General features: G+C 44.4%; 2 protein-coding genes across 4 annotated transcripts in view; one reads left to right on the top strand and one right to left on the bottom strand.

Annotated features, from left to right (window-relative positions):
- The window catches only part of SLC22A23 (solute carrier family 22 member 23), a 181,613-nt gene that overhangs the window by 124,781 nt on the left and 38,294 nt on the right, over nt 1-18,538 (top strand). For all 3 annotated transcript variants that reach the window (XR_013993856.1, XM_081057273.1, XM_081057272.1), the window contains exon 4: nt 3,746-3,914. Coding sequence is in view for 2 of the 3 variants with exons in the window: in XM_081057273.1 (XP_080913399.1) it covers nt 3,746-3,914 (169 nt within the window). In the remaining variant the exon portion in view is untranslated. The remainder of the gene's footprint in view (nt 1-3,745; nt 3,915-18,538) is intronic.
- Nucleotides 13,850-18,538, bottom strand: part of PSMG4 (proteasome assembly chaperone 4) — a 56,406-nt gene continuing 51,717 nt past the window's right edge. The window contains exon 4 of the mRNA XM_081057275.1: nt 13,850-15,145. The gene's annotated coding sequence lies outside the window, so the exon portion shown is untranslated. The remainder of the gene's footprint in view (nt 15,146-18,538) is intronic.

Raw genomic sequence — 18,538 nt, 5'->3', positions numbered from 1 at the left:
ATAACTTTTAGGCCTTCTCCATTAAGGTGTTAGGGGAAAGGTAATTTTAACAATGGGAATTTTTGTTGTGGTTTTCTTGGATTCACTTAGTTCTGTTTTTTTAATTGATGAATTGTTTCTAGGTCTAAGAGAATCTCCATGAAATAAAATATAATGAGACAAAAGAGTGTACACTGTCATTGTAGGCTATTTCCCTTTTTCAGTCTTTTTAGAACAGACCTCAGTCCTACCCTGAAATTCACCAGATCAGGTGAATCATAAAGAGTTCAAGTGAGATCGGAGTGACTTAGCAATAATTATGTTATTATGTATGACAACGATGCATAATATTAATACCTACGAAAGCTAACATATAGCATTTAGTGTATTCAGGCACTCTAAGCTTGTTTAATGCTCACAACAGCCCATTTTACAGATAGACTAAACTGAGGCACAGAACTCCTAGATGACTGAAGCAAGATCACAAGCTTGTAAGTGCTGGGAACAGGATTTAAATCCAGACGGTCCGGCTAGCACTGTGTGCTAGACACTTGAGATATTTTTGTGTACATCACCTAAGTTGATATTTTTTTGTGACCTTTAATTGTTTTACATAATGGTGGGGGGTGTTGCCCATAAATAAAAATCTACTAAGATAACTTGAGGTTGACCCCATTGGCAAAGAAAGTAGCTCTAACAAATGTTGTGACACAGTGTGCACCCTGGACCTTCCACAGGGGTTGCTGACCAGCTGGCAGTTCAGAGCGTCCGGCTACCTGTGGGTAACCTTTTCTACACAATCCAGGTCCTGAGCGGGTGGCTGGGGACACCATTCCCTGCTGGTGGCCAGCTTTGCCGCCTTTCAGGATCAAGCCCAGTGGCCCTGGTCAGGTGACTCCAAGCATCTCCAAAGTGTGTGAAGCCCCCGACTCTTCAGCTTTCACACACTTCTTTCACCCACTGCTCCTGTTTGCAGAGCTGGGAGTAGGCCCTTCCTGGGGGGAGAGGATCCACCTACAGTCCCCATCCCCTCCTGCCGCATGTGGAGACTTAAGATTTTTGTGTTCTGGCTTATTTCTTCTTCTCTTCCATTTCAGAAAAACTGATTTCTCATCATCCAAAAGGAACATATGATTAATGGCAAGCTTGAAGTGCCTGCGGTTCTGTGATAATTGCCTTTTTTTAAAAAAAATCTTTATAGCCACCTTCAGAACGTAGTTGATTTCAGGCAGTTTGGAAAGAATTTCTCTTGAGTCAAGGCAAAAGGTCATTATCAGCAAGTGTCATACCTGTGTCCTTTCATCAGGTCGCTGTGCTTTTCCATTGCCCCAGCAGGAATGTTGAAGCACCATAAAGCTGCTGGAGTACTCTACATTTTCCTACCTGATGAAATAAGTAAAATCTCTGCTGGATTCCTAGCAAAGCAGAAGGAGTGGAGAGGTCAGGAAATGATTTTATTTATTCAGCTCTCATAGATGTGTGTCTGGGAGGCAAAAACATTGCTCCTGCTTCAGGTGATGCTTTTGTTTTGGGGGAAATATAGTTAGCCAGTGCTTCTCAACGAGTCATCTGGGGACCTTGTTAAAATGCAGGTTCTGGTTCTGTAGGTCGGAGTGGGGCCTGAGCTCTGCATCTCTAACGAGCTCCCAGATGAGGCGAGTGCTTCAGGCCCAAGTAGTGAGGAGTTAGAGGATCTCTCAGACCACTTATCAGTGAGGAACAAGAGCAGCCCACAGAGGATAACTACAACAATGGAATCATTGCCGTATCGGCAGTAATGCTAATATGTACCAGTCACAGCATCTTGTTTGCCGCCAAGGGAGAGTTTGTCCACAGGAATGATTTTCCATCCACAAACCTGGACATCCCTTCCTTCGGAAAGGTGTCTCCTGATCCTGGTGTGATTGTACATAATGTAGATTAGTGTGTGGGACTAGACGTCCCCAAGGGTGTATGTGGTGAAATAATTGTAGTTGCAGATATTTTCATACTTACTCTATCACAAAATTAAAGAGAAAGGCCGTGACAAGAAGAATTGCAAGCTATGGGCAGCACCTGTTGTGGCCTCATGAAGCATGATGCTACTTTGAAATTTCCTCTCTGACTTTGTTTAAAGGTTACCTGCGGGCCAAGTGCTAAATTTTCTCATCTGGTACTAGCTGATGCTGAGGCAGAGACACGGAACTTACCCAGCCTAATGCCGCTTTCTGGTTTCCATAGCAGCAAATCTACCTCATGCTTAACCTACAACTGGTAGTCTTTTCTAAAGAGACCCCAGTCTCTCTATTATTTCTAAGAGCCTCAGTGCCAGACCTGGGGTGACTCCTGGAGCCCTGCTGGGAAGTCATCTTTTAAGTGAACCTGGCCTGTGCATTGAGAGGGACAACATCACCATCAATGGCCAGGAGTAGGGCTGTTCAATCCTGTTTTATTAAATGGCAAACATTCTTTATACACTATATTCAGTGAGGCCAGGTTTGTCTCAGTCACCGATAGCTAGGATGATTTGTCTGTTTGTGGCAGAGCAGAAATGGAAATTCTGATGACTTTATGATTTTTTCCTACAGATGAGCTGGTGTATGTATTTGCTGGCATGATGTCCTCCCCGTTAGGGCTGATTCTATCCTTGTGGCCAAGTGTGGTTTGTCTGTTCTCCCCTCTAATCTTCTCCCCTTCTTACTGCCTTTCAACCTCCTACTTCCGCTCTGGTCTCTAAACAATAAACAAATAAATTTACATGCTCTATAGGAGAAAAAAATGAGTAAAACCCAGCTGTCTTTTGTAGTGTTGAGGACCTTCATTGTAGGGATTCGTGTAGTAGATCTGTGCTGGTAGTCACTTGGGTGCTACAATTTAAGGTTGTGTGACCATCTTTTTATCTCAAGGTCAAATTAAAAGCATAGATTCTTGCAAACAGGAGGGACACCTTCTGAATGGTGTCCTTCCATTCAGGAGACATTTAGTAGAAAACAGACACTGGCATTGTTTTGGAGCCATGAAAATGAATCAGACCCATCCCTGCTGGAGGAGCTATCTACCTAATAGGCACAGAGAAAGGAATGCACCACATACCCATGTCACAGTGGGCAGGAGAATTCCAGTATGGAGGAGAAGCTTCCGGTGAGATCATTACGACATGATCCGAGTCTGCTTTATTGTTTGGGTTTGTCTTGTTCAGATAGGTAAGCTGCACTGCGGCTCAGTCTGTCACCATTGAGTAGCTTGCCTGGAACTCAGTCCTAAGGAGCCCTGGAGTCAGGACCGGAAGTGATGGTGCAGGTGGGTGGGAGTGAGCAGATGGATGTTCCCGGTGCCCTGTCCCTCGTACAGTATCGTGGATGGAAGAAATGACATCAGTGGGCATAAGAGGGGACCCAGAGGGGATCCGCTCTGCAGGAAGCTCAGTGGCATCCAGAGAGCAGAGGATGTAGGAACACGTGCTGTAAACACTCTGTCCCCGTACAAAGCAGCATTTCCTAGTTCCTGGGCTAGACAACTCTGAATGACAACATCCTTTTGCCACCGACTTGTTCTGTGACCTTGAGCAATGATCTCACCCCCTTCCCAGTCCGGCTGCAGCTCGTCTAACTGTAAAAATGAGGATCTCAACATTGACATATCACATAGGGCTGTCGTGGCAACCAGCCAATAAAAGTGACTTTACAGTTCTCGGTTGGTTGAGAGGTACACTGGCCCTGGTGCTCCACGGCTCCCCCAGGCCATGGGGCAGGACGCTCATTTCTCTCTTGTCCCTTCTGTGTTCCAGGAATAGAACTGTGCCCCCCTGGAAAACGGTTCATGATCACGATGGTGGCGAGCTTCGTGGCCATGGCGGGGCAGTTCCTCATGCCCGGGCTGGCCGCCCTGTGCCGGGACTGGCAGGTCCTGCAGGCCCTCATCATCTGCCCCTTCCTGCTCATGCTGCTCTATTGGTCGTGAGTATCCTCCCCAAAGGCCCCTCCCCCTGAGGCATCTGCCAGCGCTTTCTGAAGGCTGCATCCTGCTACCACCGGGCAGGAGACCGATGAAGCGCAGGACTGAGGCCCCCCTTCCCCCAAACTTCCTGCTAGTTTCAGCTTGTGTTTTGTGAGGGAATGCTCCCTTTTTTTTTTTAATTTCATTTTTTAAGCGTCGTGTCTTGGGAAATGTGCAAACATACACGAAGTGTACAGAAGAGTAGAATGAGTCCCCAGGTGCCCTTCAGCAGCTTCGGTCATCTGCCCTCCATGAGTCGGGCTTAACACCTACTTGCTGGGTTATTTTGACGTGATTTTCATGAATGGATTCGCAAAGGGAGAATCCTTGTGTTGAGAGGGGGCAATAGGGAGATATTCCAGGAGTGACTTAGAAAAGCCCCCTTATCTCCTGTAGATGAGGGACAGGCAGACTCATCTACAGTTGTACGTGTGTACACACACACACTCATCTGAGCAGCTGCAACAGAGGCTATGTGGCCAATAAAGCCGAAAATATCTATCTCTTTACTCTCTATTTTCTGTAAGTATTTAATATTTACAGAAAAAAGTTTGTCCACCCCTGCTCTAGACAAGTTCAATAGGACTGTTAGGGCCATGTGTGACTTTTCATTTTTGGCTTGTTGACTTTAGGGGGGAGAAAAACACCTAAGCACACTAGTCTGGGAGTATGACCTGGGAAACCAGATGTTGTAAAACAACCCAGGGGTTCATGTGTAGCCAAGGTTGAAAACCTCCACACAATGCAAGCTGCTTCCTAGGTGGTATTATTATATATAGTTCTTTCCCACTTTTAGTTTGATATGTAGGTTCAGCCCGATCCATCTTTATAATCCCCTCCATCAATTGTTTCTTAATGATTTTAGCAGCCATTGATAATCATAAGAATTTGTGAAATGCTGATTTTCTAATTCTGTTGTTCTTTCTGCATTTATTAGTGATGATGGAAGAACTTTTTCTTACCAAGTTTTTAGTTACCTTGAAATATAGTTTGTATAGGAACAGCTGTATGGACAATTACTTCTTTCCTTTTATTTATCACTTTCTAGAACAATGAATAATAAGTTAGTATCATGGAAAGTTTTATAGGCAATCAATGAAATGCTTTTTTAGTAGTGATTATGAACCCATGAGTTCTTATATTTTGTGTGTCTCCATCCATCGTAGTTATTAATTGTATTCAAATTGTTTAATATTTGGGTAGTGAGTGTGTCATTTTTGCATGAATCCAGTATTTCTTTGATAACTTCCTTACTTCCAAGCCCCCCAAATGTACCAGCCCATGTTTTATATTTTCTGTCTCATACCTGGTATTAGTCATTTCTTAGAAGGAGAGATGTTTAGGGGGAAAAATGAGTGTGCTACCCTTTTTGTAAATAACTCTTAAATTTCCCTTCCCTCACATTCCCTCTCCATGCCAACACCCTTACTTCCACCAAGGAAATACAATCTACACACGTACAAAATGCTGCCATGTAGATTATACATACTGTACTGTGTTTCTGTTTAGTCACTAACGAAAACCAAATGTCTGGCAAGAAGTCAGTCAGTTGTGTCTCAGCTGCGTTCATTGGAGCAGAGAGGGCCTTAATGGGGCCTCCTTTTCTAAGGTGCCAGGGAGGAAAAGAAAGCACCCACCTTTTAACTTCATCATGCTGGGTGCCACCACCACACAGGTAGGTGATCCCCCAGCAGAGAAATCAGGGTGAACGGTGAGCAGAGTACAAGTGCTTTTTCCTCAAGGGCCTGACTTTGCTGACTGTATCATAAGAACCTCAGCAACAGCGGGGAGCCAGCAATAACGGATGAAAACAAGGCCACTCGCTCGGGAGGCCCCTCATCACAGCAGCTGCCCAAACTGCGCTGTTCTCCCAGCCCCTCTGCCAGCCTTCCCAGCCTGAGCTGGGATGTCGCAGCCCCTCCCACGGAGGCCTGCATGTTTCAGGACATCCCGTTCCCTCCAGCAAGGTCTTAACAGGCAAGGAATGAAATTGCTTCCCCAAAGCAGGACAGAGTGGACAGCTCTTCCACTTATCATCCAAGGAAGCCTTTCCTGTTCCTTCCCTGGCCGCATCCGGAGCTGGGCTGTGCTTGTTTTGGATTTCGGGGCATGTATTTATTTAACAAATATTTATATAGTGTCTACTCTCTGCCAGATTCAAAATGCGAGCACTAGACAAAGAGTAGATCATTCAGTCTTCATATTTCATCACCCCATTGTACAGATGATAAAACTGAGATCGCCCAGCTGGCCCTTAAACCCAGGCCCACTCTTACCGCATGCCATGCTACCTCCTGCCTTCCCTCAGCTTCCATCCCTTGTCCCACTAGGACGCTTGCCCTGGGAGAGGAGCCCCATTGCCCTACAAGATCCTCTGTGCCTTCTGGCATCCTCCCACCCACCTCCTCTCACTTTCTGACCTCCACAGCACCCAAGGGCACTGGTGCTGTGCTGTCTGCCGGCCCCTGGAAGGGCTAGAGGCCTGGGGGGAGGGCACAGCCTCTCGGAGATTCACAATCCTATAAGAGCAGACAAGGTGTCTCATCACCTCCAGGTATGAGTCTCAGCCCGAGTTCTGCTCCCACCTGTCCCAGGTAGGAGGACACCTGACAGGGAGAAAGGGCAGAGAAGGGTTTCCTGGAACAAGTCTGGGAGCCTGTCCCATGTGGGAAAAGGCTGAGGGTTATTTGTCTTATTTTTTTATTTAGAGTTAAAAAAGAAATCAGGGTTTAATGACAGACAAGGTAAGATGTCCATTCATTTACATACATTGGAAAACCTAAGGAGAAAAAAATTACTTGAAACACACAGTTGTAAAAACAACTTGATGGTGAAAAGGGCATCCAGGGTACTTTGATAAGTAAAATATGTGTGTGGCCCGACAGATGGACAGGTGTCCTGAGGCACTGATATCATCTAGTCGCAGCGCTAGCACCTCAGTCTGGGGTAGACCTGCGCTACTCGGATGTGTTAACTTCTATGGTCATTGACATCCTTATTTTTATTTGTATCCTTATTTAAGGTCTGGCCTACAGTGAGTGCTCACTAATATTAGCTACTGTCATAACCATTATTATATCACCTCTTAACCTGTGTGGAAGCCTGGGTGTAACGGAGGCAGGTAAAAGAAGTCAGTGGTGAGAGATGTATGATTGCACCTTTGCCTACCAGCCTTGAAAGGCTCCATAAGAATCATTGGCTTTTAAAGGCCACTGTGGTACCTCCCATTTTCTTTATCACCTTCTTAATTACCATCCTCCTCCCATCTGCTGCAGTAGGAAGCCCTCCACTCCTGAAGCCTCTGTTGTCTGACAGGATGACTGGGCTGCTGGGGGGAGGGAGGGGGCTGCAGCTCCAGCCAGCAGGACCAGCTGTTGATGACAAACTATTGAAAGCCACTCACTTTCCTTTAATGAGCAAGTACTTATTGTGTGCACCCAGGGGGCCCAGCAGTGCAATCGGTACTTTGGAGTAACTGTAAGAGTGGTACATTAACCAGGACCATAAACGAAACTGTGTGGCACAAGGTCACTTAGACGCAAGGTCTCGGGTTAGAAGCAGTAACCACAAAGGGGTAGAGAGTGGCTGAAGAGATCTTCTGGTCCCTCTGCTGGGCTAGACTGACAGGGGCCCTCCAAACACACTTGGAGACGCCAGATAAGATACTACATCAGCCAAATATATACACAATGCTGAGCTCCAGTGCAAGCAAGGGGAATTTCCAGGGCCCAGACCAAGGAGAGCATTCAAGCAGGAGTGGACACAGAGGCAGCCCACAGAACATCTAAACCAGAAAGAGGCCTGAGGAGCTTGGATGTAAACACCTGCGCTAGAGGCTGGAGCTGACGTCTCTTACGCACTTAGGTGCCTTATGCCCTAGAATTGAGCCTCTTACATGAAGCTTGGAGTAGACCCGTCAGTGATAACAGGACTAGAAAATCTTTGCCCGCCACAGGGACTCAACTCCAGAGCTGGCTGACTGCCTTGGACTATGGGCGGAAAAAGTTCACCCCTAAGCCGTTGGAGCCTTGAAGTCTGCACCACACTTGGCTGTGTGTTCCAAATTCCAACCACTCTCTAAGGCTGAAAAATTAATGTATGAACCAGGGAGTTCCTTAGGCCCTCAAGGTCAAATATGAAACCTTCTGTGGAGAAACACCGGAATCAGGCACTCAAGATGCACATGGAAGAAAGTTCTTGCCAAGGATGAGTTCACAGGCAGAATTCACAGAGCCCATGGGGATCCATTATGAGGGCCAAAAACTATAAACGGAGAGTCTGCATCTCAGGAACTCTAGAAAATAGAGCAATCTGAAGGAGAAGTTAGTTCAATTAATTTATTAAATAGTAACCACTACCCCACGCCAAATGCTATTTTAGATACTAACTATTCTAGATACTACACAGAGATAGGAGCAAATCACTTGAAACATACCTTGAAACATACCTTACAGTAGGGGTGTGAGGGTGGGAGGGCGCCCGCTGACCATAAACCCATAGACAAGCAAATAACATGTTTTCAAGTAACCAGCACTATGAAGGAAATGAAATACAGCAACGGGGTAGAAAGGGACTGGGGTGCGCAGGAAAGGCCTCTCTGGAAAAGTGACATTCCAGCTGAGACCTAAATGATCAGAAAGAAGAATTCACGCAAAGTTCCGGGCGGAAAGGTGTTCCAGTCCAATGGGAATGATCTTTACTTGCTCTCACTCACCTTTTCCTGGAAGAGGAAGAAAGCCAGTGTGGCCGGAACATGAGGGACAAGGTGGGGGCGAAAGACTAGTTTAGTCACAGGTGGGTCAGCCCCACGTGGCGCCTGGAGACCGATAAGTTTACTCCAAAAGCCGTGAGGACACATTGGGGGTTTATGCAGGACAGGAAATTGTCTGGTCCGTGCTCTGAGAAGATCTCGCTGTCTGCTGTGCCTAATGGTTGTGGGGCAGGGGAGAGTTGGGGCAGAGGGCGACTGGCTGCCACGCTCATCTGTGAGAGGTAGTGTGGTGCCTGTGCTATGGCGTGGGCAGGATGGTCACCTAGAGAGGTCTGATCTGAGATATATGTGTCTGGAAGTGGCCCCAGTAAGTCTTGCCAGTGGACCTCCCATGGCACATGAGGGTAAGTGACAGCAATGACTCGGGTTTGGACTGTTTGCTGAGATGGGGGGACAGGAGCTCCCTCACACGTGGGGGCCCATTAGAAATGGAACATGAAGAGCTAGAAGGGTGACATAAGTGAGATCACTAGCTGAGGGATAGCTTTGGAAAGCGAGCTTTTTGATCTTGAGACAATGGGGAGCCACTGTGAAGAGCTCGGTGACTTGATTGAAACCACAGCCTGATTTAAATTGTAGGGTGTATTATTATCTGTGGTGAGGCCAACAGAGCAGATGATGGCCACTGAGAACATAGTCTGTTGCTCAGTTCCCAAGAGGAGCGAGAGCACCAGGTGGGGGCGGGGGGCACAACGGAAGCACTGGGGTCACTCAGGAGGTGGAGGGAGGGGCGGAACTGTGGGCAAGAGCCTTTATTGTGGTTTCCTCCAGCAAGGAATGGGTGAGGCAGGGTAAGCAGGCTTAGGATTGGACAGGTTGCATAATTTCCATGGGCTCTGGAGCGTAGGGCTGTCCCTAGTTGTCTGATACCTGGCGGAGGGGGTGTGTGATTTCGGCAGGGAAATAGTAGCCAGAGTGTGAGAGCCCCATAGAGCCGGTGGTGAGGGTGTGGGCTCTGGATCCGTTGGTTTGCATTTGAAAGATGCGCAGACTACTTGTTTGCTGTCTCTAGGAATTGGTTGATCCTGGGAGAGGCACTTCTCCCTCCCAGAGATATCAGAAAATACAGGAAATAAAAAGGCATAATTAACATGTAGCCCCACAGCAGCTACCAGGTTACAGAATGCTCTTGTGTGAAATGAATCTGGGGTTGGAGAAGCCAGCGGAAAGAGGTGGCAGAAGAAGAGGCTGGATGCCCCCCAGAGGACTGGGTTTGAAAGAAGGTGTAGTGAGTACAGGTGGATTCTGGTGATGGGGATGATGTGGTGCCCCAGCAAGTGGAACCAAAATGGGAGATTGACGTCATTACATGAGCTTCCTGAGGACGCTCCTAACTTCCGGGTCCAGGTACAACCGGCTATTGTTTTCCTATGGGCTTCAGAAGCTGAGTGGCCCAAGAGAAGGGAAGGATGTGCTTCTTGGATGTTGGTACTCCAGCATGCTTTGCAGGGTCAAATTTCAGCACACTCAGGGTTTCCGGGCAGGAATTCCCACCCATTCTCAGGAATTTTTTTCGCTTTCCCATTCCCGAATCCCAAGATATAAACTGTTTTCTGTTCTCCACGATGAATTTTTTTCCACAAAGTGACGGTCAATACTACCAACCACCTGGGTTCAAGGAGCCCAATTTCCCGACCAAATTTTCTTGGGATTCGGGAACGGAAAAAGCGAAAAAGATTCCCGAGAATGGGCGGGAATTCCCGCCCGGAAACCCTGGCAATAAATAGGAAAAATGTCTAAGAGACACACTGTGAGTAGTACGTTTATTTCCCATTGTGGGTATCACTGGCTTCAAGGAGCCAATTTTTCCAATTTCCCGACCAACTTTTCTCGGGATTCAGGAATGAGAAAGTGAAAAAAAATCACGAGAATGGGCGGGAAACCCCTAGGCACATTGTCATGGAGCACGAACAGAAGAAAAGAGGTTACTTGTGAACATTTTTTACCTGAATGTTAGGGCCGTCAGAGGTAGTGGGTAATGCCACTCATGTGTTCCAGTGTCTGAGACCCATGCAACCTTTGAACTCTAGGGCCAGATAGAAATGCTCATTTGGTTATTTTGCTTGGGAATTTATTATCACTTAAAAAAGGGCAACAGAATTTCAGTGCTAATCTAGAAGGAAGTCATACGGACCGATCCTTTTTCCAGAATAAATGTGGAATTTTTCCAGGGTCACAGAAAACAAAGAAGGGAGGGAACAGATTCAAGATCCAAATACAAGAGGAAGGGAGCATCTAACAGAAACTGCTTGGATATGCTGGGAAGTGGCAGGTGATGCCAGAATAGAAGAAGGGCTGGTTGGAAACTTCCTTCTAATTATACAAATTATACAAAAGATATCCATTCCAGGTGGCTGCAGCCTGCTCCAGGACAAATGGCTTGGTGACAGTGCGTCCCTTGTCTAGGAGCCCTTGTGTGAAGCACAGCCTGGGTCCCTGCATTTAGGGGCCAGGTCTGTGTTGTTAGAACAAATAGGAAAAGTGCAGGGTGGAAAATCAGAAAGGTAGTACATGGAATAGGTAACATCAGGTTTTCTGGGTCAGCTCACTATTGAGGAATGACACAGGAGTGAGGAGGCTTGTGGAGAAGGCTGCCCTCATGGTACCTACCTAAAATGACTTGGAAGAACAAGTGGGAAGTAGGAATTCCAAGAGATTATGAAGATATTAGTGCCACTTTCCCAAAATGTTGGTGCATGTCATCACCATCTCTTAAAATGTAAATTAAGGGAGCTGAGTACACGTGATTATTTTTAAAAACAAGTATATGCACATCTGCTGTGGACCCGGCTAGGACACAGTTGTGATGCCCATTCAGTAATGTCCCCAAAGAGGGCTCTCCGTGCAACATGAGAGCATCCACCCTTCAAGCAGTGGTTGCTGGGTGTCGGGCATCACTGCCCTGCCTCTTGGAACAGCTCAGCAAGGCAGCAGACACACTGTAACAAATGCTGATTTGAGCATGTCTTAAAAAGTTAGGGACATACTTTCCCCGAGATCAGCTGCAAGCCTCTACATGGGAGGCTGTATTAACTATAATACTCTTAGATTAGGTAGCAACAGGTGGTTGGTGGGATTATTCCTATTTTTAGCAGGGGAAACCAGGGCAGCAAAAGCTTTACGGAAACACTCAGAAGTGTGGGAAAGTCATTAAAAACTGGTTTTCGAATGTCAATGGCTCTTAGAGCACACACCCTCACCACCGGGGAACTTGAGAGAAACACAAATTCTCTGCCCCACCTCAGGCCAGCTGCCTCCGAAAGTCAGGGTGGGGCCTGGAGGTCTGTGGTTTAAGAAGCCCTCTAGGACATGCTCATGAGCTCTCAAGTTCAAGAAATGCTGTCATATGCCAGGTTACCCATCATAGAAGAAAAAGCCAGGCAGCTTGCATATGGAAAAGGGACACTTTGAAGAAAGATGTTGTGAAGGAGGCATGAAAGGAGACAGAGTTGGCTGTGGAGAGCACACACTTCTGGTAGGAAGAGGTCTCTCAGCTCTGGAGGGAAATGAGACGACAGATGGCCATCCTTGAAGGTCGAGGAGATAACATGCAGGGCCCAATCCATTTCCACTGCAGAGAGCAAAGCTGTCTTGATTATCCTAGACAGTAGAAGTCATAGAAATTGCTAGAACTGATGAAATAAGCCCCAAAAAAATCTCGGCACTGGATCTAACCATATTATCTGTTCTATGAGAACACAAACCCATATGCATATACGGTTTGGAGTCTTAAATTATGGCTTGTGACCAAGGTTAATGGAAGAGAAAGGTTCCTCCCACCTTGCTTACCTGGCCTCTGCACAGCAGCAATGGGACGCCTTTCCAGCAGTGTTTGCTCACAAACATGCCCCTGTGCCCCTGCAGGGCAGCGCTAGGTACAGTTTCTTAAACACCACCAGGACTTTTAACCAAGTTCCTAGTTAGGAAAGATCTCATCATGGATTCACCTAACATGTGTGTTTTGAATGAACTGCTTCAAGAATGAACAGCAGACATGTTGGAGATGCGTGAAGATGGTGAATTATTAACTGCACTTTGTTCCATTGGAATTTCATTCTGACAAGAGAAAAGGGCTGTTGGCAGCCAACATGATCATTGAAAACATCTGGAAAAGCATTAAGAAGAAGACAACAAAACACATGGGAAATAACAAGAAAGTCAGAGAAAGATGAAGCTGCACTGTGTAACTGGTATCAATTCCCCTAGTAAAAGATAAAGCTTGAAACAGAGGAAATTAGAGTGTGCTGTCATATAGAACTCACTGCGTGGAGAAGTAAAACAGCATCCCTTATAAAAAAGGTGTGTGCTAAAAGGGATTTTAATTTTTAATAATTTCAAGAAAACACCATTGTAAAACATTTAAATGGCCTTAGGTTAGATATTCAGAAAAATAATAATTTGCTAACAATTCCAATATGTAAATGGTCCTAAATATCCCTAGCTCTTTTAAATATCATCAGAAATATTTTGGCCAGAATAATACTAATTTTTAACCTTTCTGAGGGTTTGCTCTATCAGGCATTGCTAAGCACTTTCTATAACTGAGCCCTTGAAATCCTCCCATGAGCCCTCTGGAGCCAGTATTAGGATGGCCATCAGTACGAATAGAGAAACTAAGGCACAGAGAGATTGCTCACCATCCCAGACCTGGTACGTGAGGCCAAGGTCCGAAAGCCAGTGGGCAACTCCAGAACCAGAAAACCGCCAGCCTCTCAGCTCAGGTCACACGTGCCATGATGCTGCTGGGCCTTCAGAAAGGATCCAAAATGCTGGGCGGAGGCGGGGGAGACCCCTGGGTCGCCAAGACCGGTATGTGCGTCACAGAGCTAAGCTTCTCACCCAGGAAGAATTTTCTAGTTCCTCTTTTTTATTTAGCATATTGTTTAACATTTACAAAACATTTCGTACAATAGTTGGTATATCATTACCTTCCCTAATAGGGGCTCAATAAAAATTTAAGTGGATGAATTAATTTTGCTCTTGTCATTGTTGAATGATTTTATAAGACCCTTTAAAATTATATATATGTGTGTGTGTGTGTGTGTGTGTGTGTGTGTGTGTAAATTTCAGCAATTATCAGCCTTTTTTTAATTACGTACACACACTTGAGGGACACATCTTCTTCTATCAAAAAAAGTTTTATTTCAAAAGGGGGTTAAAATACCACATTATTCAAACTCGGTTACAGGTAAACTAGGGGCCTTGGCATTCCCTGCACACCAGGAGGGAGTCGGAATTCAGTTTTACCAACAGTTAAGTCACATAGGAAACTGTTTTCCTCAAAGGAAAATGGAAGATGTGAATCATAAAAAGCATATAGTCTCTGAGATCTTGAATAAATCTGCAATAATTATTTGTACAAGTTATCAGATAGTTAATTTTGGGAGACTTCTACAAAACTTAAAGCAAATAAAAACTCTAGTCAAATTCAATTTGTCTCAAAATTATCTCGATGGAGCAATACTGACCAAAGGCAAAATATATAAATGAAAATGGTAGCCAACATTTTATTCATAAACATTGAATGAACAATTAAAAGTGAAATCAAAATATTATCTAAATTGGTGTTATGGTATTTGCTGATGGCATGGAATTTTAGAGAACCCTCAGGCAAGAGGCTGCCCATTTTCAACTCTGAGTATGCAGAGATTATGTAAAATAATAGGAACCCCTGTGGTCAACAAAACTGCTTCCTAGTAGAAGCGGAGAAGGGCCTGTGAAAGTGGGACTGGACCTAGCCTATGCTCTGAAGGCCAGTGTTACCTCTTTGTCGTCTCTGTCCCCATGCCTAGAATGAGCGCCAACATTCCATGTCACTATCCTTCACCCCTCCCCCTCCCCCCCCCAGGAAGCTGGAGATTGCTAAAGGCCAGCTGGAGGACCACTGAGCCCTGCAACCTCAAGAAGCCCATGCATGTGCATGGATGTGTTTTATAGGAGTGGTGGAGTTGAGCTGTTGGCAGCTGGCAGAAAGTGGGTAGATGGCCCTCTGGTGACAGGTATCTAACGAAGCTGCTAAGTGGTTACCTCCTTGGGGGCAACCATCCATGTGGATGGATAGAGAGGCTGAGGGGCCCAGCCCCTGTCAGTTGGCCTTAGGGACTCTGGCAAAGCACACATCCAGTGTCAAAAGAAGTGGGAGTCCTGGACAGGAGATCAGGATGGCCTCACTCAGTCGTTGGGTTTTGGTAATAAGCTGTGACTTTTTCTGTAGGAGTTAAGAGTTGAGCATGGTAATAGCAAGAGGCCACTTTCCAGAGCCCTGTATGCGGTCAGGGTGGAACCAGCAGCGCCACCGGGATGATGAGTCAGTGAGGATGGCTTGGGTGGACTCCATCTCCTGCTGTGGGAGATGAGATTGGATCGGCAGGTCAGGAAAGGCTGATTCCAGGGCGAGGTGGACTGGACTCCCTTGACAGGCTGCTAATACAGAGGTGCCAATAGAATTCCAGTCAGAAGAGGCTGCATAAACCCTTTGTTCCTTCTGCCTACTTACCTCCTCCATTTGTTTCTCAATATCTCTTTTTTTAATTTTTTTTATCATTAGCAAAAATGCCAAATTAATTCCCCCTATAGCATTACATTTTGAATGTCCCATATGCTATATTCTTTCTGCGGCCTGATAATTGCTTACGTGGATAAACTACTAGTCAAAGGAGCAGACAGAGAAAGAGCACAGAAGGGAGAAAGTGGGGAAAACTAACCCAGCTACAGAATATTTTCTGGTGAATTCCTAGCATTCATCTGTTTACAACATTCACTGAGGGACATTTTTAATTTATCCCAATTGTTACACGTTCAGAGTTGCTCAATATTTAAAAGGCTAGCACCAAAGACATTTTAGGAACTGACTTCATTCTGCCTGGCCAAAACTTAAAGCAGCAATAGAATATTCAATTTATTGCCATGATCAGCATCTTTTTCACCTTCCAGAAGGAGGCAACAGTAACCATTAGCCCCTTGAAATATGTAAATCTTGATTGGAGCTGACTGAAGCGTTGGTGTCATTCCACCCCCCTCACCAAACACCCATTCTATAGATGTCGGAGAACTGAAGCCTAGAGGGGTAGGTGACTTCCCCAAGGTCACAAATCTGGTCTATAAACCCAAGACTCCTGATAGATTCTCTCCATAATTTTTCTATTGTGGAAGAAGTATGGAGCTTGTGTATATATCATTTTTTTTTTTTTTTTTTTTAATTAATTTTATTGGGGTGACAATTGTTAGTAAATTTACATAGATTTCAGGTGTACAATTCTGTATTACATCGTCTATAAATCCCATTGTGTGTTCACCACCCAGAGTCAGTTCTCCTTCCATCACCATATATTTGATCCCCTTTACCCTCATCACCCACCCCCCACCCCCTTACCCTCTGGTAACCACTAAATTATTGTCTGTGTCTATGAGTTTTTGTTTCTCATTTGTTTGTCTTGTTCTTTTTGGTTTATATACCACATATCAGTGAAATCATAGGGTTCTCTGCTTTTTCTGTCTGACTTATTTCACTTAGCATTATTCTCTCGAGGTCCATCCATGTTGTCACAAATGCTCCTATATCATCTTTCCTTAACGCCGAATAGTATTCCATTGTGTATATGTACCACAACTTCTTTATCCATTCATCTATCGAAGGACATTTTGGTTGTTTCCATGTCTTGGCCACCGTAAACAAAGCTGCAATGAACATTGGCGTACACGTGTCTCTATAGAGAAATGCTTTTATATTTTTTGGGTAGATACCCAGGAGAGCGATTGCTGGGTCATATGGTAATTCTATTCGTAATTTCTTGAGGAACCTCCACACTGCCTTCCATAGCGGCTGCACCAGTCTGCATTCCCACCAACAGTGTATGAGAGTTCCTTTTTCTCCACAGCCTCTCCAACACTTGTTACTATTTGTTTTGTTGATGAAAGCCATTCTGACTGGGGTGAGGTGATATCTCATTGTGGTTTTCATTTGCATTTCTCTGATGATTAGCGATGTTGAGCATTTTTTCATATGTCTATTTGCCATTTGTATATCCTCTTTGGAGAAATGTCTCCTCAGGTCCTCTGTCCATTTTTCAATTGGGTTGTTTGTTTTTTTGTTGTTGAGTTTCATGAGTTCTTTGTATATTTTGGATATTAGCCCCTTATCAGAGGAACTGTTTGCGAAAATCTTCTCCCATTCAGTTGGTTGCCTCATTATTTTGTCAATAGTTTCTTTTGTTGTGCAGAAGCTTTTCAGTTTCATATAATCCCATTTGTTTATTTTAGTTTTTACTTCCATTGCCTTTGGAGTCAAATTCATAAAATGCTCTTTGAACCCAAGGTCCATAAGTTTAGTACCTATGTTTTCTTCAATGCAGTTTATTGTGTCAGGTCTTATGCTTAAGTCTTTGATCCATTTTGAATTAATTTTGGTACATGGTGACAGATAGCAGTCCAGTTTCATTCTTTTGCACGTAGCTATCCAATTCTGCCAGCACCATTTATTGAAGAGGCTGTCTTTCGTCCATTGTATGTTTTTAGCTTCTTTGTCAAAAATTATCTGTCCATATTTATGTGGTTTTATTTCTGGGTTCTCAATTCTATTCCATTGGTCTATGTGTCTGTTTTTCCGCCAATACCAAGCTGTTTTGATTATTGTAGCCCTGTAGTACAAGGAAAAATCAGGGAGTGTGATACCTCCAGTATTGTTCTTTTTTTTTAATATTGCTTTGGCTATTCGGGGTCTTTTGTGGTTCCAAACAAATCTGATGATTTTTTGTTCTATTTCTTTAAAAAATGCCATTGGGATTTTAATGGGGATTGCATTAAATCTGTATATGGCTTTGGGTAATATGGCCATTTTAACTATGTTGATTCTTCCAATCCATGAGCACGGAATGTCTTTCCATTTCTTTGTGTCTTCTTCAATTTCTTTCAAAAATGTCTTATAGTTTTCAGCATATAAATCCTTCACATCCTTGGTTAAGTTTATTCCTAGGTATTTTATTCTTTTTGCTGCAATTGCAAAAGGAATTGTTTTTTCTATCTCTTTTTCTGAGATTTCATTGTTGGTATATAGGAAAGCAATGGACTTTTGTACGTTGATTTTGTAGCCAGCAACTTTACTGTATTCATTGATTGTTTCTAATAGCTTTTTGGTGGAGTCTTTAGGGTTTTCTATATATAGCATCATGTCATCTGCAAAGAGTGACAATTTAACTTCTTCATTCCCAATTTGGATGCCTTTTATTTCTTTCTCTTGCCTGATAGCTCTGGCGAGGACTTCCAACACTATGTTGAAAAGCAGAGGTGATAGGGGACAACCTTGTCGTGTTCCTGAACGTAGAGCAAAGGGCTTCAGCTTTTCACCATTAATTATGAGATTAGCTGAGGGCTTGTCGTATATGGCCTTTATTATGTTGAGGTATTTTCCTTCTATACCAATTTTAGTAAGTGTTTTAATCATAAATGGATGTTGTATCTTATCAAATGCTTTTTCTGCATCAATTGATAGAATCATATGATTTTTGTCCTTTATTTTGTTTATGTGATGTATCACATTGATGGATTTGCGAATGTTGAACCATCCTTGTGCCCCGGGGATGAACCCCACTTGGTCGTGATGAATAATCTTTTTAATGCATTGTTGTATTCGATTTGCTAGAATTTTGTTTAGGATTTTAGCATCTGTATTCATCAGAGATATAGGTCTGTAGTTTTCTTTTTTTGTGTTGTCCTTACCAGGTTTTGGTATCAGGGTAATGTTGGCCTCATAAAATGAGTTAGGGAGTACTGACTGTTCTTCAATTTTTTGGAAGAGTTTGAGCAGGATTGGTATTA

Source organism: Rhinolophus hipposideros, assembly GCF_964194185.1.
Source record: "Rhinolophus hipposideros genome assembly, chromosome: 8".
Classification (NCBI taxonomy): domain Eukaryota; kingdom Metazoa; phylum Chordata; class Mammalia; order Chiroptera; family Rhinolophidae; genus Rhinolophus; species Rhinolophus hipposideros.
Note: the sequence above shows the minus strand (reverse complement) of the source record. Positions and strands in the feature narration are given on the sequence as shown.